The 21,523-nt window shown below is 67.0% G+C and overlaps 6 protein-coding genes across 6 annotated transcripts; 4 read left to right on the top strand and 2 right to left on the bottom strand.

Annotated features, from left to right (window-relative positions):
• The first annotated feature begins 611 nt into the window (after positions 1–611).
• FA09DRAFT_331248 (hypothetical protein) lies at positions 612–2,397 on the top strand. The gene is made up of 6 exons (XM_025742939.1): positions 612–880; positions 1,177–1,413; positions 1,491–1,539; positions 1,599–1,629; positions 1,700–1,848; positions 1,919–2,397. Exons 1-6 carry the CDS (start codon positions 637–639, stop codon positions 2,346–2,348), a joined length of 1,140 nt encoding a protein of 379 aa, XP_025596634.1. The 5' UTR covers positions 612–636; the 3' UTR covers positions 2,349–2,397.
• An 82-nt stretch (positions 2,398–2,479) lies between these two features.
• FA09DRAFT_86491 (hypothetical protein) lies at positions 2,480–9,072 on the bottom strand. Its single transcript, XM_025745873.1, has 7 exons — positions 6,679–9,072; positions 6,209–6,625; positions 6,048–6,154; positions 5,890–5,991; positions 4,777–5,834; positions 3,903–4,720; positions 2,480–3,844 (listed from the first exon to the last, which is right to left on the bottom strand). Exons 1-7 carry the CDS (start codon positions 8,759–8,761, stop codon positions 2,964–2,966), a joined length of 5,466 nt encoding a protein of 1,821 aa, XP_025596633.1. The 5' UTR covers positions 8,762–9,072; the 3' UTR covers positions 2,480–2,963.
• Positions 9,073–10,098: 1,026 nt separating this feature from the next.
• Positions 10,099–12,147, top strand: FA09DRAFT_331245 (hypothetical protein). Its single transcript, XM_025742938.1, has 6 exons — positions 10,099–10,542; positions 10,670–10,798; positions 10,902–10,995; positions 11,063–11,214; positions 11,274–11,426; positions 11,484–12,147. Exons 1-6 carry the CDS (start codon positions 10,247–10,249, stop codon positions 12,061–12,063), a joined length of 1,404 nt encoding a protein of 467 aa, XP_025596632.1. The 5' UTR covers positions 10,099–10,246; the 3' UTR covers positions 12,064–12,147.
• A 175-nt stretch (positions 12,148–12,322) lies between these two features.
• Positions 12,323–13,913, top strand: FA09DRAFT_331244 (hypothetical protein). Its single transcript, XM_025742937.1, has 5 exons — positions 12,323–12,448; positions 12,531–12,559; positions 12,614–12,807; positions 12,866–13,453; positions 13,511–13,913. The coding sequence occupies exons 1-5, from the start codon at positions 12,363–12,365 to the stop codon at positions 13,817–13,819; spliced, it is 1,206 nt and encodes a 401-aa protein (XP_025596631.1). The 5' UTR covers positions 12,323–12,362; the 3' UTR covers positions 13,820–13,913.
• A 774-nt stretch (positions 13,914–14,687) lies between these two features.
• Positions 14,688–16,988, top strand: FA09DRAFT_350793 (putative sodium/chloride dependent neurotransmitter transporter; the record flags this gene model as incomplete). The annotated part of the gene is made up of 4 exons (XM_025744822.1): positions 14,688–15,012; positions 15,111–15,335; positions 15,393–16,866; positions 16,898–16,988. The coding sequence occupies exons 1-4, from the start codon at positions 14,859–14,861 to the stop codon at positions 16,986–16,988; spliced, it is 1,944 nt and encodes a 647-aa protein (XP_025596630.1). The 5' UTR covers positions 14,688–14,858.
• A 344-nt stretch (positions 16,989–17,332) lies between these two features.
• Positions 17,333–21,392, bottom strand: FA09DRAFT_361923 (ARM repeat-containing protein). The gene is made up of 16 exons (XM_025745417.1): positions 20,352–21,392; positions 20,162–20,299; positions 19,221–20,108; positions 19,115–19,165; positions 19,009–19,065; positions 18,836–18,950; positions 18,752–18,785; positions 18,642–18,696; positions 18,489–18,587; positions 18,418–18,435; positions 18,183–18,362; positions 18,047–18,144; positions 17,929–17,996; positions 17,689–17,876; positions 17,526–17,637; positions 17,333–17,468 (listed from the first exon to the last, which is right to left on the bottom strand). Exons 1-16 carry the CDS (start codon positions 21,321–21,323, stop codon positions 17,440–17,442), a joined length of 3,102 nt encoding a protein of 1,033 aa, XP_025596629.1. The 5' UTR covers positions 21,324–21,392; the 3' UTR covers positions 17,333–17,439.
• Between the last annotated feature and the right edge of the window lie 131 nt (positions 21,393–21,523).

The following is a 21,523-nucleotide window of genomic DNA, read 5'->3' as shown; positions in this document are numbered from 1 at the left end:
GTGCTCTTCGCGTCGTGTCCTCTCGCCCGCGCTTCCTTCTCAACCACATCCCCTTTCCTCGCCCTGTCCCTCCTCTCGTCAATTGCATGTAGTTCCCCTTCCTCTCGTCTGTCCGTCGTCTTCGTCCCTCGTCTTCTCTCTCTCTGTGCTCCTGCACTCCTCTCCGTCTCTCGCACAAAGCGCCGGTCGATGATGATCCAAACAGAGTCAAGCACGGCAACATGGCACGGACAGGCCCTACGTGGCGTTCCGTCGCTAACTGGTCGACATATTCATTCAACCCTCTGAGACCTGGTGCCTTTGCGCGAGAGGAGAAGAGAGCAGAGGGCGATGAGCGAGGCGAGGCGAGGCGAGACGAGACGACGACACTCTAGACAGACCCCAACCTGAATGCCACACCTGCCATGCCTTCTCTGTGCTTGCTCTTGACGGGCAGCTCTGGTGCTCCTTGAGGCTGCTGTGAGACTGCTGTCCTCAGACTCTGACTGGGAGAGAGCACGCCGCAGCGAGGCGCGCGCGCAGGCCTGCAAAGGAGCAGGGCTGCCGCGCAACGCGCACCAAGCAACCAACACCCGACGCTGGTGCGCTTCACTTCCCACCTCGACCTACGGCCCTCGTCACTCCAGCGCAACGGGCATGCACCACCTCGCCCTGCCCCTCTCGCTCTTCGGCGTCGGCCTGGCCGTGGGCGCGGGCGGCGCTGCCCTGCTCGCGCCCTCTCCGGCCAAGGTGCCGCCGCAAGGGCAGGCGCAGCGCAGGAGGGACGAGCTTGCGCTGCCGGCACGGCCACTCGCTGCGCCGGCGCAGCCTGCTACGCCGGGCCTGAGTGACGTCGAGACGGCACGAGTGAGGGAGATTCTGGGGCACAGTGGGCATCCCGGTGAGTGGAGGAGACGAGCTGCGCCGAACCACGTAGGGGCGGGCTACATGGGCGCCCAGCCAGCCGAGAGAGAAGCGACGCTTCGCCGGGTGGAACGGGCGAGGAGGCTGGCGCACACCTGGCCAGCGCACGGCTCGACGGGAGCCTGCGCAAACGACGTGATGAATGAGCTCGTCCGGATCCGCTTTTCTTCTGCGGCCTGGGCCTCGCCATGCTTGGATGCTGTGCATTCGGTGCGGCAGGCCAGGTGCAGCTGCGTTGCTGACGCTCGCTCGCTGTCGGCGCTCTTCTCTCAGGGCCCATCTTCGACCAGCTCTCGCACCTCGCCTTCGTCTCTGCGTACGATCGCCGCCTGCGGCATCCCGCCTGGACGGCCGAGCATCTCACCGCCTCCTCGCTCGTCCGGCCACCCGCTACGCCGGGCAGTGGGCCCGTCGATCGCTCCAACTCGGTCTTCAAGGAGGACGAGCGGATCCCAGAGCAGTTCAGGGCGCGTCTGAAGGATTACTTTCGCAGCGGTTATGATCGGGGCCGTGAGTCTGCGTAGACTGGGGCGGGAAAGAGATCGAGAGAGAGCCGGCCGCTGATGAGAGGATGGGGCCGAGGGCAGACATGGTCCCTGCTGCAGACGCCAAGAACAGCCAGCTGGCTATGAATGAGTGAGTTGGGAGTATGGCCCGACTCTGCATTCGAGCTTGAGCTGACCAGATGCCGGCAGGACGTTCTACCTGACCAACATCGCTCCTCAAGTGCGCAGCGCGTCTCTCTCCCTTGTCCCTCCTCTCATCGCTGACCTCTCCCTCGCTCGCGCGCGCACAGGTCGGCGAAGGCTTCAACCGCGACTACTGGGCGCACACCGAAGACTTCTGCCGGCGCCTTACAAAGGCGTTCGGCGACGTGTACGTCTTTACGATTCCGCTCTACCTGCCGAGGCAGGACGTGGATGGCAAGTGGCGCGTCAGCTATGAGTGCGTATGTGCTGCGCTGGAGAGAGACAAGAAGGGAGCTAGAGGCTGATGCTGTGCGGACTTCATGAAGGGTCATCGGCAACCCTCCGTCCATCGCAGTGCCGACTCATTTCGCAAAGGTCATCCTCGCCTCTGGCCGTCCCTCTGCTCCTGCCTTGCCCTCTCCAGCCGCAAGCAGCACCTCCACCGCCCCCGCGCCGCTGCCAGGCATCGACTCGGGCAGCGGCGGCAAGCTGCTCTCCACGCTCGGGCTGGGCAACGGCGTCACTGCACTCGGCGCCTTCGTGCTGCCAAACGCCATCATTCCCAACAGCGTGCCGCTGCGCGCATTCGAGGTGCCGCTCGACACTGTCGAGCGTGCCGCAGGCCTCGTGCTCTTCCCGCCCGCCGTCAAGCGCGGCGCAAAGAGCCTGTGCAGCGTCACGGACTGCTCCATCATCGTGCGCGACTTCAGCAAGGCGAATGAGCGGGTCAAGGTGGAGAGACGCAACACGGCGTAGAGCGTGAGCTGCCACGAGCTAGCAGAGCTAATGTCACACACTGCGAGAGACGCGCGAGGGGATGGGAGACTCTGACTCTTGCTGCTGTATGGGGATGAAGAGACGCTAGTGATACATGTGGGGAGTGCGTGGGGTATCGATATTGGAGGAAGAGGAGAAGCAGGGGAGGCAGAGGACAGGTAGCAGGAAGAGTGGAAGGACGGGGCAACGCCGGAGCGAGAGAGAAAGGGGGGAAGGGGAGATCAAGGAGAAGAGTCTAGAGTCAGGAAGTGGACGTACACGGTGGGGAAGCGCAACGGAGAAGACATTCCGCTCCAGCCACCCCGCCGTGTGCGACACTCCGTACTCTGACCTCTCGCCTTTCCTCCTCTCTGCCCCTCCTCTCCTCCCGGTTCTCTTCCAGCTCGAGGGAGTCCGGGCGGAAGGAAGAAGCGAGGAGCGGGAGGGAGACGGGGTGGAAGAGGAGGAGATGGAGATGGAGATGGATGACAGGGTGCGGGGCAGGGGCCGAGGAGCGGCGTCTCCTCATCCCAGTCCGGCACCCAATTCGTCCTCCTCTATCTCCTCTCCGCCGCCCCCACCCCCCTCCACCCTCGGAGCACCTCTTGAAGCCCCTCACTCGGTCCTTCGCGGCGGAGGCTTGCGCGCCTTGTACTTGTCCTCGCTCAGCTGCGGCGCACCGTCGAGTTCGCGCTGCAGGCCCTGGAGCGTCTTGCTGACCGCCTCCGAGGCGCCCGCGACGCCGCGCAGCACGGCGATGGGCACGGCGCGGATCACCGGGCGCGAGGCACCGGCGCCGCTGCTGCGCTCGTGCACCTCCATCGGCACGGCGAGGATGGTGCGTGCGGCGTCGCCGAGGCCGCGGCTGAGGCCGGCGTAGGCCTGCGCCAGCGCGTCGCGCATGTCCTCGGGCTGCTCGGCGTAGCGGCTGATGAGGCTGTCGCGCTCGGCGGCGTCGAGGGCGCTGCTGCCTGCATCCGCGGCATCGGGCTGTGCGATGGCCTCGGCGCGGACGGCCGAGTGCATGCGCCCGCCAAGCACATGCTCGGCCTGCTCGAGGATCACCTGCGTGCCCGTCGCAAGCTTGGCGCCTAGGCGCACGGCCTCCAGCGCCGTCGTCTTTGCAAAGCTCGCGGCGCCCTTCTGCAGGCCGCGCGCCAGGCGCCCGTCGCGCTGGTACTGCTCGATGGGCAGCAGCACGAGATCCGCCAGGCCGGCACCGACATTGACGAGCGAGCGCACGGGCGCAATGCCGCTCAGCACGTCGGCCAGCTGGTTCGCCTTGACGTCGGGCGTCCAGATGTCGTTGAGCGTGTCGAACAGGCGCGCCCAGCCCATAAGGCCGCGGAGGGTGACGTGCCGCAGGGTCATCTCTGCCTCGTCGAAGTGGAAGAAGTTCATCAGCTCGACCGTCTTGCCCTCGCGCAGCAGGCCGTAGTCGACGCGCTTCGGCTTGTAGTCGAGCTTGAGGCGGATGGGGAAGATCTCGGCGTGCTCTGCGCGGGCGACGCGATGAGCGCCAAGCATCACTCGGCAGACATCGCGGGTACTCACGAATAAAGGGGCCGGAAGGCGGCGCCGGCGCACCAGCAGGCTCCGGCTCGACGCCGGGCGTCTTGAACGAGAAGAACTTCTTGAAGAAGTCGAGTGCGTCCTGGTCGACGTGCAGCCGCAGCGGCGCCAGCTTGGCACGCACACGCACCTCTTCGCGCGGCGACTGGCCCAGCTGCGGACGGACGTTGTGCACCTCGACACGCAGCATGCGCGACTCGTCGTTGCGCCGAAAGGCGCGGTTCTCGGGCAGCATCTCGGTGAGAAAGGTGCGCCACGTCGACGTCGGAATGTTGTCGAGGATCTGCAGCGAGCGCGCATTGACCGCGAGCCGCGACGCAGTCGGCGAAGTACGCCCAAAGGCGTCGAACTCGGCCTCGATGCCTCGCAGCTCAATGTCGATCATAGACTTGTGCGAGCGCTGCAGCTTGCTCCGGCGGCGCGAGGCGGGGCCGTGCACTGGCGCTCGGATGCCCGCGCCACTCGGCAGTGGCTGCCACGTGCTGGCGTTGGAAGCCGTCTCAGACTGCTCGCCGAGCTCGTCGTCCATGACCTTCATGGCGGCGCCGACATCCAGCTCGCTCTGTGCCGCGGGCAGCGAGATGTGGATCGAGTCGAAGAGCGCGCCCGTGATGGCCTCGACGCTGTCGTCGGGCGTCTGGCCTTCGTCCAGCAGCTGCTGGATCTTCTGCAGCCGGCGTCGCACCCGCCGGGCCTCGGTCTCGATGGCCTGCCGCGTTGCATCCCAGTCGTAGCCAGCGAACAGGCGCAGCGCAAAGTCGCAGTCAGCGATGCGGACACGCACCGAGCTGGCAAAGGCACTGCGCGTCGCAAATCAGCAAAGGACGGAACGACCACAAGACACTCCGGTACTCACGAGTTCTGCGCCACGTGCGGCTCGAGCAGCGGATCGGTAAAGTAGTTGGGCTTCGGGCAGATGCCTCGCGGATCGAGCAGGCGCACAGTCACGACGTCGTTCTGGAGCACGACGTTTGCGCTCTGGGCGACGGACGGTGCAATGTCGAGCGTCTCAATGGAGCCCGAGCCGAGGAGCTCGTCATCCTCGAGCGCCGCCGACACGATGCTGGGCGAGGCGGGCGCGGCGCCAAGGTAGCTTGCGTTGCGAGGAATGTCGTCCTCGACGAGGTCGGCAGAAGACGCAAGCACTGCGTTCTGACTGCTGCGGCGGAATGCATCCTCGTCCAGGCTCGCGAGCATGTCTCGTCCGTCTGGCTCTTTCGAGTCAGAGTCCGCCGCAGAAGCGCGCAATTCTGCAGCCTGCGCGTCGGAGGGGTCGCTGGATGACGGAGGCGGCCCAGGCACGGGCGTCAGGGCGCGAGAGAGCTCAGCCACGACGCTCAGCGTGTCTGCGCAGGCAGTGACTTCGATGCGCAGCCGCGACACCTTGACATCGACCTCGGGCCGCGTGAGCGTGCTGAGCGTTAGGCTGCCCTTGGCATCGGCGAGGTCGACGAGCGTGGCGAATTCACAGGCGGCCCAGTGGTCGAGTGGCGTGCGAATCTTGCGGCGCCTCTCTTCCGAGGGCGCGGTGGCCCTCTCTGCGAGCAGCACGGAAGTGTTGCGGAGCGCAAACTTGTACGTGGTCCGCCGAGAGTACGGCGACAGCTTGGCCTTGAGCGAGAGCTCGCCGATGACAGCCGCCGCCTGCGCGCTGACTCGAGGAGCAGACACGACCAGAGAGACGTCTCTGACGCGCAGCGACAGGCGCGTGACCTCGTTAGGCTCGACGTGCTCGAAGGCGCCCTCGGGCGACTGCAGGAAGCGCGCAAGATCGCTGAGCAGCGCCGCGTCGGACGGCGAGGCGGCAACGGTGAAGCCTCGCAGCGCGACGTCGATCTTGGACTCGCGGTAGCTGGTGTCCGCCTCGGCGATGGACAAGAGATGCAGCGAGATCATCGCGATGCCGCCCGACGCCTGCAGGACGGGGTGTCAGCGAAGCAGCAGCAGCGGCGACGCGAGCGCGGCGCACCAGGGACTGCTCGAGCGTGCGCGAGACGAACGTCGTGGCCGCTTCTTCCACGCGGCTTTTGACCACGACGTCCATGATCGAAAGATCAATGAGCGTAGTCAGCTGCAGGAGATCAGGTCAGTCACGGCCATGAAGTAGAGACGGCGCAGAGATCTCACCTCGGCATGCGCGGGATCGACGAACAAAGCGATCTCCGACGCCGACGCCTCGAGGTGATGCAGATCCTTGGTCGAGTCCGCGCGTGGAACGTGGAGCGAGACGGACGCTGCCGGCAGGAGTCAGCCCAGTGAGACGCGGGAGCTTCTCTGACGAGCCTCACCTTCGGAGATGCTCAATGCTAGCGCCGGCGCGCTGTCGCCCCTGCCGGCCAGCTCAGTGGAGTCCGAGCTGCCCGATAAGGCAGAGATGCTGTGCTTGGTGCCGAAGAAGCGCGAGCCGAGAATCTTGAGCGCGTCGGTGCCGCCGTCGACGTCGTCGGTGTCGGTCTCACGTCCGAGCGCCGCAGACCACTGCGAGAGATCGTCCGCCAGCAGCTCGAGCTGGTCTAGCAGCGCCTTGGACAGAGATGTGCGCACGGCCGGCAGCTGCACGTCGATCGATGAGCGCGGTTTGGCGAACACAGCACCGGGACGACGAAGCAAGCAGAGGCTCAGTGGCCGAGGCTCGTCGCGCGGTGCACCAGCAGCCTCGTCTGCCGCAAGCTTGCCCACTACCGCGAATGCGGTGGCTCGTGCCTCTGTAGTGCAGCCGGTCAGTCTCTACGTCTCAATACTGCAGCTGCACACGCACCTCGGATCGGCTTGAAGAAGGCTACAACTGCGGCGATCGAGCAGCGTCCGTCCTCTGCGACGGCGTCAGGACGCGCCCGTGTGTGCGGCGGGCCAGTCGCGAAGCCGACTGATGACCGATGCGGCGGTACATCTCTACTTGGCGGACCGAGACGCGCATCAATGCCCTGAACATCGACGATCAGGATGCCAGACCGAAGCTCGGACGCTTGAGGTCCCGCAGCCGCGCTCGGCACGCGCAGCTCCACGCGCAGCAAGGCACAGCGCAGCTCGGTCCTGCTGGCCGACGTCGAGGTCGAGGCTCCTTGCAGCGGCGCGCTCTTGACCTTGGGCGATGCGGTCAGCGTGGCGAAGGACTGCGACATGTCCGAGCGTGCCGACGACCACACGTTCTGCCGCAGCGCAGCGCTGGCGGACTGCGCCAACGGCATGAGGCGATTGACCGTCGAGACGTCGACAAAGACATGTAGCGGCGCCAGCTCCACCGTTGTCGAGGCTCCAGTCACTAGCAGCACGACATTTACGCGCACAGCCGGACGCAAGAGCTCCTTCGCAGCAGACGAGACGCTGCTTGAAGCGCGTCGAGCTCGAGGGCGCACCTTCCACGCGCGTTCGCCCCACGAGGCGCGCCAGTAGGGGCCCTGTGACGACGCTCGCGGAGCTTCGCTAGTCGCTGATGGAGCGGAGCGCTGCTCGCTGGCCGCGAGACGCCAGTCTGCCGCGTCCATACTGACTTGCTCCAAGGGCGCCAGCGCTTCTCGTCTCTTCTCGAGGCCCAAGGGCGTGCCGGCCAGCGGCACCGCGTACTGCTCCTGCATGTTGGCGTCGGGCAACAGAATCGGAAAGACCGTCGCGACATCGCCGTTGGCCAGGTGGGGCGAGAGGTGCTCGTAGACGCCGACGTCCGTCACCAGAACGCATGCTGTAGGCGAGAGCTCGGACGAGGCGGCGACGGCGTAATCGAGCTCCACTCCCTCCACACGAAGACGCAAGTGGCCGACGGCCGGATGTATGCGTGCCGGCCGCTGCCAAAAGGCCTGCAGCGACTCGTGCATTGCTCGCTTCGAAGGCGGCGACAGCTGATTGGGCGACTCGTACGCGCAGATGAGGTGCAGTGCAGCGATACGCAGTGACGCGTCGAAGGCTGCTCGAGCAGCAGGCAGGGAGGTCGGCTGCTCGTCGTCGCGTGGCGGACTAGAGGCCGAGCCGAGCTCGCCTGCCATCGACATCAGCGCCGCAAGCTGTCGCGGATGCACGAAAGCGACGACGGCGCCCACTTCGACGCTGAGCGACGTGCGCAGCCGCGAGGCTGGCAGTGCCACGACTGTCTCGTTCTCTTGCGCCTCTCCTGCATCGGGTTCCTCGTTCTGCGAGGCAAAATTGTCTGGCGCAGGCCGCGGCACCTCTTTGAGCGTCGCGAAGCGCACCACGATTGCCTCGCTGCCGAGCGAGAAAAGCATCTCAGGCCCACGGTCGACGTCCTGCGTGTCGGCGCTCGCGTCGGGCCGACTCTTCGTCTGGGAGACCTCGACGCCTCGAATGTCCTCTGCGCTGGCATACACGCTGGCCTGACTCGCGTCAAGCGCGCCAGTGGCGATGCTGCTCTGTCGCAGATCCGGAATGGCAGAGCTCATCTCCATGTACTCGTTCGTCTCGCTGTCCGAGTCCGAGCTCCCCGACTCGCTCGAGCTCGCCGCTCTCCACCGCGCCTGGCGAGTGCCGCGTGCTTCGTGCGAGGCGGCGTCGGCAGGCAGCGTCATCCAGAGCGAGATGCCCGCGACGCGGGCGGTGCGCACGACTTCTTGCACGAGGCGGTCTTGCAGTGCCGCAGGATGCGAGGCTGCTGGGGCAGAGGCCTCCGATTGAAGGTCGAACGACTCCATGCGCAACTCGAGCTGCACGCCGGCAGCCGCCGAGAGGTGCTGCGAGTGCTGCAGATGCAGAGTCACTCGCCGCACGGACACCTTGAGGCGCGCGAGCAGACCCTCGACGATGCCGGCGATGAGCGAGCTGGGCGCGGGCGCCTCTGACGCCGCAGCTGCAGCAGCTGACGTGCCTGGTACAGCGGTGCTTGCGGCTAGCATCGACGCCTGCAGCGACTCCTCCAGCTCCTGCCCCTCGAGCGTGTCATGAAACACGCTCTCTGCAGCGCCGAGGATCGACTCCTCGAGGCCTGCGCTAGAGCGGCCAGCACGAGGACTGTCGAACGGCGACGCCGGCGGCGATACTTTGCCGTCGAGCGCGACGCGAACGTCGATGTCGGAGAGCGAGAGACTGAGCTCGCCGCTCCAGAGGTTTGGGAAGGGCAGCTGCACTGCGACGCGGCCCAGCTGTCCGCTGACCACGCGCAGCGGACCGCGTGGGAGGAGCTCGTTGATGGCCTGTGCAGGAAGGGACGGCAAGAGAGGCAGAGCGAGCGTCAGCGAGAGCCAATACGTTCTTCCGGCCAGGCGCGCTTGCGCTGCGTCCGGCGCCACAGCGTGCTTGGCCTGGGTCAGAACTGAGAGGCTGCCTCGGACCGAAGCTAAGGAGCTGTGCTCGCGCTGCAGTTGCACGCTGGCGTCGAGTGGTCGTTCACGCCAGCACCGACCTTGAGCGCTACCAGCAATCCGACCTCTCGCTATCCGTGCGTGCCTCCAGTATCCAGCCTCCAAGCCACGCTCAACCTACTCCCTCACCGCTCGGCCAATGCGACTCACCTCGGCACTCAGCTGCAGACCGGCAATCTCGACGCTGCCACTACCGATGGCGGCGTCGATGCTGGCGGCATCGAGCGCGCCGGGCGCCAGGAAGCGTCCGAGGGCGCGCCGCAGCAGATAGGCCAGCAGGCGCCGCTGCAGTGCGCCGGAGAGGGCCGCATACGCGGGCAGGTGCTGCCATGCGCCGGAGAGGAGCGAGGGCAGGTAGGAGAACATGCTGCTCTGGCCGCCAGCCTACGGCGCCGCAGCAGGCCCGATGGTCGAGCGAGGAAGGTTGCAAGCCGTAGAGGAGAGCGGAGTGCGGTGCTGACAGCAGCAGACGAGCGCCGGCCAGCCGCGCGAAGTGTGCCGGGGTCCAGCGGAAGGTGGAGGAGCAGCGGCAAGGCGCGTGCGCCGCAGCGCGCCGTGAGGGGCTTCGCTACCGGCGATCGGCCGTGACTAGCGCTGCGCTGTGAGGCTGAGACACGCAGAGATACAGAGCGTAGCGGCCAGGCGTGCGGCGGCCGGGATGAGGGTCGAGAGCGAGGAGCCTGCATGAGGCGCAGCAGGGGCTCCGATAGCGCTTTGACTCCACACGGCGCGTGCGGAAAGTGTTCCCACGCACCCCGCTCAGGTCACGCCAGCCTCAGCTCAGCACAGCCCGGGCACTCCAGCAGTGTCGCCCGCCCGCCAGCACGCGAGGGACCCTCGCGTGCCGACGTGCCGGGCCAGCGACGCTCCCACCACCACCATCCTGCCCGACTGCGACACCTTCTGCCTCACTATCTCATCGCCTGCGCACGCCCGCTCAAGCGCTGATCTCTCGCTGCCAGCTGCGCGCGCCCTCGCCTCACCCACGTCCACGCCGGCGTCGCCGCGCCCTCGCCCGACATGGCGCACTCGCTCTCGCCCTCGCGCGCCGCCGCCTCGCTGCGCCGCGTCGACTCGGGCGCCTCCCTGGCTTCGCGACACGCGCTGCGCGACGTCTCCGCCGACGGCGCGCTCTCGCCCGACGGCAGTGCCGTGCATCTGCTGCCCGCCGACGAGCAGGCGCGCCAAGACGCGGCCCTGCGCGCACGGCAGCGACAGACACTGCTGAGAGCAGCGGGCCAGCTGGCGACGCTGTTTGTCGTGTGTGCGCTCGTGTGCGTGGGCACGCTGTGGCTCGGCCTGCCGGAGATCCGTCCGTGAGTGAGAGCGCACATGTCCGCTGTGCGACGAGGGGCGGAGGACCGGCGCAGCGGCGGCGGCAGCTCTAGCTCTCGTCCCACCGGCACTCCTTTCTTGGACTCTCGCACTGACGCTCGCTTTCAGCGAGGACAAGGAGGCACTGGCCATTCCGCGCTCCTTTGAGCAACTCAAGGCGCTCAATGCCGTGCTGCAGCACTACAAGGAGGAGCATTTTGCGCGCGTCATGCTCTGCTGGATCGTCGTGTACATGTTGTGAGTTGAGCGGAGCATTGCCCAACAGGCAGCTGCTGTGCAGTTTGCATGGCGGACTACTGCGACTGACCGCAATGCTCATGCCCGCTCCTCTCTGCCACAGCCTGCAGGCATTCTCGATCCCCGGCAGCATGTACATGTCCATCCTCGCCGGCGCCATGTGGGGCGTGCCGCTGGCTTTGCCAATCGTCTGCGCAGTGCGTGTTCTCTGCTCCCTGGCCGCCCGCTGCTACCACTGACGCCGCTTGCCTGACCTGCTTCCAGAGCGTCGCGACAGGCGCGACGATCTGCTACCTCATCTCCTCGTACCTCGGCGAGGTGCTCGTGGCGATGCCCAAGTGGAAGGCACGCGTCGATGCGTGGAAGGAGCGCATCGGCGAGCAGGACAACTTGCTGAGCTACATGATTGTCATCCGGTGCGTCGTCTGCCTGTGCTGTGCCGCAGATCGGTTGCTCATGCAGCAGGCCCGCACAGCATGATGCCGCTGCCGCCGCACAACATCGTCAACATCCTTGCGCCGCACCTGGGCATCAAGGTGCCGCTCTTCTGGGTGTCCACCTTCTTTGGCATCTTTGCCGTGTCGGTCATCCACACGACGATCGGCGAGAAGCTGGATCAGATGTCGAGGTGTGTGGTGCATGACGCACTTTTGCACTGCCTCTACTGACGCGATTCTCTCTGCAGCGCGGATGACTTCAACCTCCTCTCCGTGCGCAACGCGGTGCTCATGGTCGTCGTGTGTGCCGCCGCCCTCACGCCCATTCTCGTCAAGCGCTACACGGGCGCCGCGCCGCTCGAGGAGGCCGAGGCGCCCGCCGGCCGTCTGCGTCTGGACGGCGAGGAAGGCGCGCGGCCTTCGACGCTCGTGGGCCGCCGCGGCACGGGGCACTTTGCCGACGACGACGAGTCGGACGACGACGAGCTGCCGCGCGTGTCGCTGCGCCATGCCATGAGTGGCTATCGCGACGAAGAGGCGGCGCTGCCCGGCGCACGTGGGACAGCGGCGTGGCGCAATGAGCGCAACGCCAGTGTGCCCTCCTCGGACGACGAAGACGCCGACGCGGCGAGCCTCTCGTCGGCGCCGCGCGTCTTTGACGACCGTCGGGAAGAGGCGGCGCCACGACGCGGCAGCAAGGCGGCACGCGTGCTGGGCCACCATGGCGGCAGCCCAGGCCTGCCTTATCCCGGCCAGCATCAGCAGGCGCCGGGCTTGGGCGAGCGCGCCGGCCAGCTGTGGACACGCGTGGTCGGCGGCCGTGGCTGAGCACTAGGAACCCTGTCCCCTCTCTGTGATGTGTATCTAGATCTCTGGGCTGCAGCGGGGCGCAATCGCAATGCTTGCTGCGTCGCTCTGAAGCAGAGGAGTGCCAAAGCGAGGTCCTCCGCTGCACGCAACCCTGTGCGGGGACGGCGTCACGTGATGTACACGCCAGCGGCCAGCGCACGACCCCGCTGCGTCGATGCGCACAAGCGCGAAGCCTCCCGCGCCTGCTTCCCCACCTCTTGCATCCGCCTCGGGTCACTCTCTCTCTGTCCTCCTCGCCTCCGTCTTCGCCCGCAGCCATGGCGCACCAGTTCATCGGCGCTCTCATCAGCCTCACGTCCAAGTCCGAGGTGCGCTACCAGGGCCGCCTCGTGTCGCTCAACAGGTGCGTGCCGTGCAGCGCCAGGCGCAGTTGCGGCTCGGCGGGAGCTGTGCAGCAGCGATGCTGACACTGTGGGGCTTCGTAGTGAGCAGGCGACCATCTCGCTCAAGAATGGTGAGCTCCGTCGCCCTGCGCAGTCCGTCTCTCAGCGCTGACACGGCCCCGCAGTGCGAGCATGCGGCACCGAAGGGCGCCTCGCCGCGCTTGGGCGCCCGTACGAGGAGATGCCGGGCAGCGAGAACCGCTACGAGAGCATCGTGTTCCGCGCCGCCGACGTCAAGGATCTGACGATCGACGACCCGAACCCGGAGGTCGCGCCGCCGCCTGCGCAGCCGGCCTTCCAAGATCCGGCCATCATCGGTGTGAGTGTCCACGGCGCCTCCTGGGTGAGAGGGCGATGCTAACGCCGCATGATGGCAGTCTACGCCTGCTCCAGCACCTGCTCCAGCTCCGGCGCCGGCAGCAGCTCCAGCGCCTGCCGCTGCGCCCGCTGCCGCTCAGGCTTCCGCTCCGAGCGCTGCCGCCGCTCCCTCGCAGCCCGCGGCCTCGAGCGAGGGCACCACGGCCGCCTCGCTGGCCTCGTCCATGGGCAACCTCTCTGTTGGCAGCGCGCCGCCGGCCAAGGCGCCGCAGCAGGCCAACGGCCGTCCCGCAGCGCCCAGCAGCGCCAACCTGCCCGCCGTGCCGCACGCCGCCGCCGCCGCTGCCGCGCGCCAGGGGCAGACGTCGCCTCGCCAGACGCGCGCCGTGCCCGGCTCCGGCGGCCGCGCTGCGCCGCGCGCCGAGCGCAGCGTCTTTGATCAGGGCGCGGGGCGTGGCCCAGCCGCGGCGGCGCTCGTGGAGGTGCCCGACGCGGACTTTGACTTTGCCGCTGCGAACGCGCGCTTCGAGAAGGAGCGCGAGACCGCAGCGGGCTCGCCGGAGCAGGAGCGCGGCGCGGCCGAGGGCGGTCTGGATGCGATTCCGCCGCCTGCCGCGGAGCCGAAGAGCTTCTATGACAAGAGCACGGTGAGTGCCGCGCCTGACGTGCGATGCTGTGCGAGGGCTGAACATTGGCACGCACAGTCTTTCTTCGACAGCATCTCCTCCGAAGTGCGCGAGCGGCACGATCGTCGCGGCGGCGGCCATGGCGGGCCGCGCAACCCTGCGCCCGAGGCACCGCACAACGGCATGGGCGGCGGCCGTGGGCGTGGCGGAGCGCGCGCCAATCGCATGGCAGAGGAGCGCCGCAACATGAGCACGTTTGGCGAGGTGGGTGACACGGCCGCCTTTGGCTCGGGACGCGAGGGCTTCCGGGGCCGCGGGCGGGGCCGTGTACGGGGAAGAGGGCGCGGCGCACCGCGCGGAGAGGGACAGCAGAACGGCGGCCTCTGAGACGCTGGTCGCTGCCCTCAAAAGTCACGCGCGCCCGGCGAGCGTGCTGCTCTCTGCCTGCGTCCGTCCTCGTCACTCTTGCAACTACACAGTTCCTTGATCATCCAGCTACCAGTCTCATGCGTGGAGTGCTTGCTGTGCTTGCGAGAGGCGGCTGTGGCTGATGCAGCTCTGAAGGAGAGATGCCAAATGCAGAGCGCCAGGCACACACGGTGTGCGGGTGGCTGCTGGCTCCGTCGGCAGCGCCTCCGAGCCGGCGGAGGTTCGTGCCTGGCCCGCATCCACATGCACACGCTCGCATCCCGCAACAGGAACCCGCCCGGCAGGCAGCTCACGTGCGCCCCGCACACCGCCGAATGGTGTGCTCAGGGTCTCCCGATGCGTCATGGGTTCGTGCTGCAGCCTGCAGGATGCATGCAGGTGTGCCGAGCAGGGAAGCGAGGCCGGCGAGGTGGAGACGGAGATGGTGCCCATGGCGGGCGGCGCCGTGTCCTGGCGGTACCTGAGCGGAGCAGCTCAGCGTCCGGCGTTCTTGCTGCGCCCTCGAGCGGTGCTGGCCTCCCGTGTGGTGCCTCCGTCCTCAGGGCGAGGACGAGCCCTCCTCTGCCACACTGACGTCGTGCCAGCTGGGTTAACATCTTGCCTCTCTCGCACATCTCGCCATCTTGCCGCACATGCTGCTCTCACGCCCCGCGCCACCCGCACCTCATGCTGCGGCTGCGGCTGCTGCTGCAGGCTGTCACGCGGCGGCAAAGACACCGAGCGCCGCAGGCAGGCGCGGTCTTGGCGCTGCGAGCGTCATGCTTGGCGCGCCGCCGCCGTGCGGCACTAAGACTTGGGCAGTGACGCGCCGCAGCGCAGGCGCACTGTGAGCCGCCCGCGCGTCGGGCTCGCGTCGCCGACAAAAGGCAGCTGCGACTCCACATGAGGGACACCTTCGCACCTCCTCCAGCATCAGCCCTTCACCTCGCATTTTCGCCATCATCAAGCCCTATAGCTGCACCGCTTTGAGCATCAAGCTCTCTTCTCCGTTCACACGATGAACGCCCTCCGCCGCATCGGGCGCAAGCTGGCGCCGACGGCCGACAAGGGCAGCGATGGGCGCGACGTGTGGCCTTCGCGCGCCGGCTTCGTCCTTGCGAGCATGTCGGGCTGCGCAGGCATGGGCAATCTCTTGCGCTATCCGTCGGTCGGTGAGTGAACACCCTGCGCTGGACATGGCGGGACCACTCCGGACAGTGCAGCGGCGTCTGTGCGCAGATTGGCCACGTGCTGACTGCTGCATCACTAGTTTACAACGCCCAGGCGGGCCTGTCATGGTTCATTCCTTACTTCATGGCCGTCATCCTCATCGCCATTCCGACGCTCATGCTCGAGCTGTCGATCGGACAGGCACACCGCGCGGGAGGCGTCGTCGCGTACAACGCGCTCAGCAAGCGCCTGCGCGGCGTCGGACTGGGCATGCTGTGGGTCGCCTTCCTGGTGGTTCCCTATTTCGTCGTGAACCTCGCCTGGAGTGAGTGCCGGCACTACAGTCGACGGCATCTGTCGCACGCGTGCTGACGCCTCGCAGTCATGACGTACTGGCGCAACTCGTTCATCTCGCCCCTGCCGTGGGCCGGCCGTGCTCCGGACTTCTACGCAGAGGTCGTGGCGAACCCAACGCCGATCGCCGGCGAGCTGTCCGCCTCCGGCAACAGCGTGCTCAGCTACACGCAGTACCCGAACATCGCCTTCATCGGCGAGACTGTTGGATGGTCGGTCTTCACGTTTTTCCTCGTGTTCATCAGCATTTTCCGAGGTGTAGGCATGACAGGCCGTGTCGTATACTTCACGATGGGCATGCCCATTGTGATCACGATTATCCTCGTCGGACGGGCATGCTCGCTGCCCAACGCCGTCGACGGCGTCCGGCTCTTCGTCGGCACGTGGCGCGGAGAACAGCTCGCCAACGGTCGCATCTGGCAGACGGCATGCTCCCAGGTCTTCTTCTCGATCGGTGTGGGATTCGGCTACTTCACCAGCTACGCCTCGTACTCGAGTCGCTTCAGCAACGTCGTGGTCGACGGCCTACTGATTGCTGGAAGCAACGTGCTCTTCGAGAATTTCGCCGCATTCGCCGTGTTCGGCGTCGTGGGCTTCCTGCAGCTCTTCCCCGAGCCCGGCGCGCCGCCGCTCGGCGCCTTTACCGTCGGCTTCCTCACGCTGCCCGAGGCCGTGGCACAGCTGCCCGGCGCCAACTTCTGGGCTTTCGCCCTGTTCACAACACTGATGACGCTCGGCTACAGCTCGGCATTCGCCATGCTTGATGCCGTCGTCACGGCGATTCTGGATACGGGACGCGTCCAGAACCGCACGCTCGTCGTCGCTGCATGCGTGCTCGTCTCGTTCTGCTTCTCGCTGCCGTACTGCACGCAGTTCGGCGAGGCGCTCCTGACCGGCGTCGATCGCTGGGTCTCGGACGTGGCGCTGGTGTTCGTCGTATTCTGCGAGGTGACGCTCTCCACGTCCGTGTATCGGTACCGCGACGTGATCACCGAGGTCGGCCTGCCCGCGTTCGCAAGCTACAACAGCGGCTACTTTGGAGGCATGATCTGTGGCGTGACCGTCGCGCATGCCGTGTCTCCGGCAGCCGGAGCAGGCGTGGGCTTCGGCCTCTACATCCTCGGCAGCCTGGCCGCCATGATTCTTGGCAAGACGCCGCTCAGTCGCCCGCCGAGCTTCTGGGGCAAGTACGTGTGGCTGGAGCGCTTCTGGTACGTGGCCGCCTACCAGGGCAACCAGCTGCGCCGCGACCTCAACCGCATCGTCGCGACGGGCAAGAACTGGAGCATCCCGCCGTTCTGGGGCCCGCTGCTGCGCTACGTCTCCGGCCCGGTGCTCGCGATCGTCTACAGCTTCAGCTACCCGAGCTTCTACCAGCTGCGCTACGACCCGCTGCACATCCTCGGCTTCGCCCTGGGACATATTCCGATCGTTGTGATCGTGCTGTGCTTTAGCATGCCGCGCTGGTTCGACGTCTTCGTGCCGCCGGAGCGCCGCGACGAGTCGACGCTGCCTACCGTGCCGCACGCGCAGCACCCGGCGCTGCATGCGCTCGAGGAGCGCGAGCTCGAGGAGCAGCGCGAGCAGCAGAAGCAGGCGGCAAGCGACGGCCAGAGCTCGGTAGAGGAGAAACCAGAGGGCAGCAAGGTCGAGGACCACAAGTCGGAGACGAGCAAGAGTGGCGAGCAGGCGCAGCAGCCGCGCGTCGAGGTCGTGCCCGTCTCGCCCGATGAGTCGCCCGTCAAGACTTGATGCGCCCCTCTACCTTCCGCTTCGCATGCCACCACCACACGTTCTTTCTGGGCCTCCCGTCACGTCTCTGCCATGTACCATACCGCCGCTAGATCGAGCTCTCAATTTTCGCATCTCAGACATCAGACAGCGTGCGCGTGAAGAGTATGAAGTGCGAGCAGGGCGCGTCGTGCTGCCGACGCAGGGACAGTGACATGATGCGGATGAGGACGAGACGGTGCAGAGGGCTGCTGAGCAGCGCGTGCGGCTTTTGCGGGGTGGTTGTGACTAGGTTTGAACGGGACTGTAGGTATAGCATGGTGTGTGGTTGACGAGACGACGGATCAGTAGCCGGTAAAGGCGCGGGCACGCTCTGGCGTGACAAGACGAGTCAGTGCGTGTGCAGAGCACGAGAGCAGAGGCTGCTCACCGCAGAGCTGGTGCACCTTCAGGCCGGCCTTGCTGCCCTTGAGAAAGACGCTGTTCTTGCGCACGGTGCGGATGATGCGCTCGCGCTGCTCGTTGCTGACCGACGTGAGGAGCTGCAGGGGCGGTGAGCATGCAGCAGGTGGGCATGAGGGGGCACGACGCACCAGAGTGACAATCTGCAGGCCCTGCGGCGCCGACGCCACGTCAACGAGCACGGAGCGGCGGTGCGAGGAGCTGGCGGCGCTGATGCCCGCCGCGCCAGACGCGCCTTCGCGATCGCACAGCACGTCGAGGTAGGCGTTGAGGAAGTGCTGGTCGGGCGACTTGAGGGCACTCATGATGGCCTTCTGGCCTGCTCAGAGGCTGTAAGTGGCGGTCTGAGCACGTGCAGCAGCGGCACGCACCGTACTGCGACAGCGTGAGGGGAACGGCCTGCTGCAGCAGACGTTCAAACGCCAGTTGGCGGTGCTTCCTGCTTGCGGACGTCAGCGGTGCAAGCGACCCTGCCGGCGCCCTACGCACGTGTCGCCGTGCTCGATGATGTGCTGCACCACCCATACGCCCCACTGGTTCGCGGCGCATTCGCATGTGTGCTCGAGGATCTCGGAGATGCAGCCTTCCTGTGGCCGCAGGTATGGGTCAGCTGGCAGATGCCGACGCCGGAGCCGAGGCCGGAGAGCTCATCACTCGCCTTCTCTGCAGGGTCCGCGCTCTCGAAGATGTTCTGGCAGATGATCGAGCCCGTCTCCTGCGTCGCCGTGTCGGCCCAGCGGCCGCGCATGGCGTGGTTGATGACGTCGAAGACGGTCGAGCGGAACTCGGGCTGCGTCCAGTCGATCTGGCGTGGTATCGCTGTGAGCTAGAGCACTCCGAGACGTGCCGCGGCCACTCACCTCGAGCACTTTCTGCCACTGCAAGCGAGAAGGGTCAGCTTGAACAATGAGCACACGCACAGCGCACGCACAACGTGGATAGAGTTGCGAGAGGTGAGCGTGTCGAGTAGACGGTCCGACAGAAGCTCCTCGACGACGCTGATCTTGAGACGCTCATCCTCGTCGAGGATCTGAGGGCGCGCCGTCAGTGATGAGCGCGACACACGAAGCGAGGGCCGACTCACGCGCTGCACAACGTGGCAGCCGAATTGCGACAGTGAGAGATCGACAAAGTGGCCTCTGACGCAGCCGAGTCAGTGACCGCTCAATTGCTCACCCGTGACGGAGCACTCACCTCAGCTTCCAGCAGATCTGCGCATCACAGCCGACTGCGGAGCAGGTCAGCCAGGCCTCGCGAGGCGCGCCCTTGCATACTCACTGGCGCGCTGCACAAGAAAGTTGCCATGCTTGTCCTCGGCGAGGCGGCGCAGATGAGGCTCGAGAGCACGCATGATTGCCGCCTTGCGCTCAGGCGTGGCCGACTTGAGCTGTTGCTGGAAGGACACCAGGGGTGAGCGCCTCCATGTGCTCGCAAGCGTGGGAACAGCTCACCTGGAGCGTGATGCTGGCGTCCTGGCTGCGTCCGCTCAGCGCGCGGTTGACGAGGACCTAGGTGGGACGTGTCAGCAGAGAAAGAGCATGAAAGGGCCGCGCTCACATCCGGCGGCACGTAGATCTCGTGCGCAGGTGCCTTGTCCTTGCGTGGCACCTGGAGACATGTCAGCGTCAGCGGAGCAACGCTGCCGCTGTGGTCAAGCACTCACAGGTACGTCTGTCGCCGACGGGATCGTGGCACGCATACGAGTCGAGCCTAGGCCAGGGCCAGGCACGCTGCCGGCCATGTACGTCGTCGGCGCTGCATTCGAGCGGAGCTGCAATCCGGAGGCGACAGCCGGCTCCGGAGGACTGGACGTCGGCGCGTGTGCTCTGTCGCCCTCGAACTCGAGGCCCAGGCCGATGGGCGATAGCTGCGGTACGACGTGGAGGTAGCCGTCGCTCTGGTGCGGATCGACGATGAAGTAGCCGTCGCTTGCCGTCTGGCCGCGTGAGTGCGAGTCCGAGCTCTGCAGCTGCGCCGCGTACGAGCTGCTGTACGACTGCAGCAGAGAAGGACGCGAGGCGTATTCGGAGTCGTCGAAGCCGGCCTGCATCGCACTCGAGCCTTGCCTCTGCATTGTACTGGCCTGCTGATGCGCAAGCGAGACGAGCTGCGGTGAACGCTTGGATATGCTCATGAAGGGCGACTGCGAGAGGTCAGCGCCCGGGTCGGGCGTGGCAGGGATGGAGCCGCCGCGGGAGCTGAACTCTTCCGCGCTGTCGACTGGGCTCTCGGCTGCGAACTGCGGGTGGCCGAGAGGCTGCTGCGGCGCAAACGGGCTGAACGGGTCGGGCGTGACGCTCGCACCGGTGCTGGCGGGCGAAAAGTCGCCAAAGTGAGGAAACGCGCTCGGCGGCGCGTGCGAGTGGAGCATGGCGAGGTGCGCCGGGTCGCTCTGACGGTCGAGACCGGCAGCAAGACCGGCGGCGTAGCTGCCGGCGGCCATCGAGGGCTGTAGGAGGGCCCGCAGTGCCACCGTCTCGGCCTCGAGCTCGGCGACACGCGACGTCAGCAGCGTGTTGATGGCCTCGGTGGCCGAGAGCTGCTCGCGAAGCTGCAGGCGTGTCAGAGCCACGCACACAGGCACTGCTCATCTGCCACACTCACGTTCGCAAGCTCGCTGTCGCTCGAGTCGCTTCCGATGCGGCCGTCCGGAAGGGCGAAGCTGCGCACAGGCAGGCCGGACGTCGTGTGCGAGCGCACGCCGCGGCCGCTCGTGGGGATGAAGATCGGCGAGCTGCGCTGCTGCAGAGTATGAGTCAGTCTTGGCCGCGTCGCGGCTCATGTGACGACTTACCTGCGACGAGCCGACCTCGCGAAGGGAGCTCGACGACGGCGAAGAGGTGTGCTCCGCGCTAGCCTCGGCACTGCGGCTCGCAAACGTCCTGCGCGGTGTGCTCTCGTGCGGCGAAGGGCTTGCACCACTCGAGACGTCGTCGAAGAAGGCGCTCTGCTGGCTGCCGCGAGCCGGCGAGGTGAGGACAGCGGCGCTGCCGGCCGTATGTGTGTCCAAGACGTTGGCCGGCGCCTCGGCCTTGTCCGGGCTGTCGTCGACGGAGGCGTACGTCGTGTTGAACGTGGCCTGGCTCTGCGTCGTGTCCATCGTAAAGTCGTCCAGGTAGCTGTGGGTGGTAGGGTCATCCGTGGTGGTGTCGCCGAAGGAGAGCGACGTCGAGCCGGGCTGCTCGGCGCTGGTGACGACGGCGCCCTGCTTCGGCGGCGCAGACGAGCCGGGCAGCGCGAGCGTGGTGCCCTCGGTGCCGGACGACGAGCTCGTCGAGGCCGATCCAAGAGCTGCAGCCGCATCGAGGTACTGCTGGCCGCTGCTGCTGCCCTTGTCAGCCGCGCTGCTGAGGCCGCGGGTGCGCAGAGGCGCGGGCGTGAACTCCTGCGCGGCGCTGCTGGCGGTGCGGGCGCGGCGGCGGCGCGTGCCACCACCGGCGGCGCGGGACTGCTCGAGCAGCAGGCTGCCGCCGCTGAGCGCCATTAGCTCGGGGTCGGCGGCGTCGATGGGGTCGAGGAGCGGCGACGAGCCGATCTGCTCGAAGGGCGCAGCCGGCGCCGCCGCCTTGCTGCTGCTGGCGTCGACGTTGGCACTCTGCGAGGAGCTCGCCAGCGCGCTGTGCGCAGAGGCGGGCGTCGAGGCGGCGAGGAGCGAGGGCATGTCGACGATGCCCGCGGGCGCGAGCAGGTCCTTGACGTTGACGAGGCTGGGGCTGCGCTGCGCCGCGACGCTGGCGGCGGCGGCGTCGCAGCAGCCGGGCGGCATGCTCGGCAGAGCTGGCTCAAGGACTGGTAGAGGCACGGAGCGGCGGCGAGGTAGCGGTGGCGGGCTCAGGGACATGCACGGCGCGGAGTGGGTGCAGGAGGAGCGGAGGGAGGAAGGCGGGCGAGGCGCGCACCTTAAGAAGCCCGCGTCGCAGCGCCCACAGATAGACGGCAGGCGCAGCTGCTGAAAGCGCTGAGCCT

The sequence above is a fragment of the Tilletiopsis washingtonensis genome, assembly GCF_003144115.1.
Source record: "Tilletiopsis washingtonensis strain MCA 4186 unplaced genomic scaffold FA09scaffold_17, whole genome shotgun sequence".
Classification (NCBI taxonomy): domain Eukaryota; kingdom Fungi; phylum Basidiomycota; class Exobasidiomycetes; order Entylomatales; genus Tilletiopsis; species Tilletiopsis washingtonensis.
Note: the sequence above shows the minus strand (reverse complement) of the source record. Positions and strands in the feature narration are given on the sequence as shown.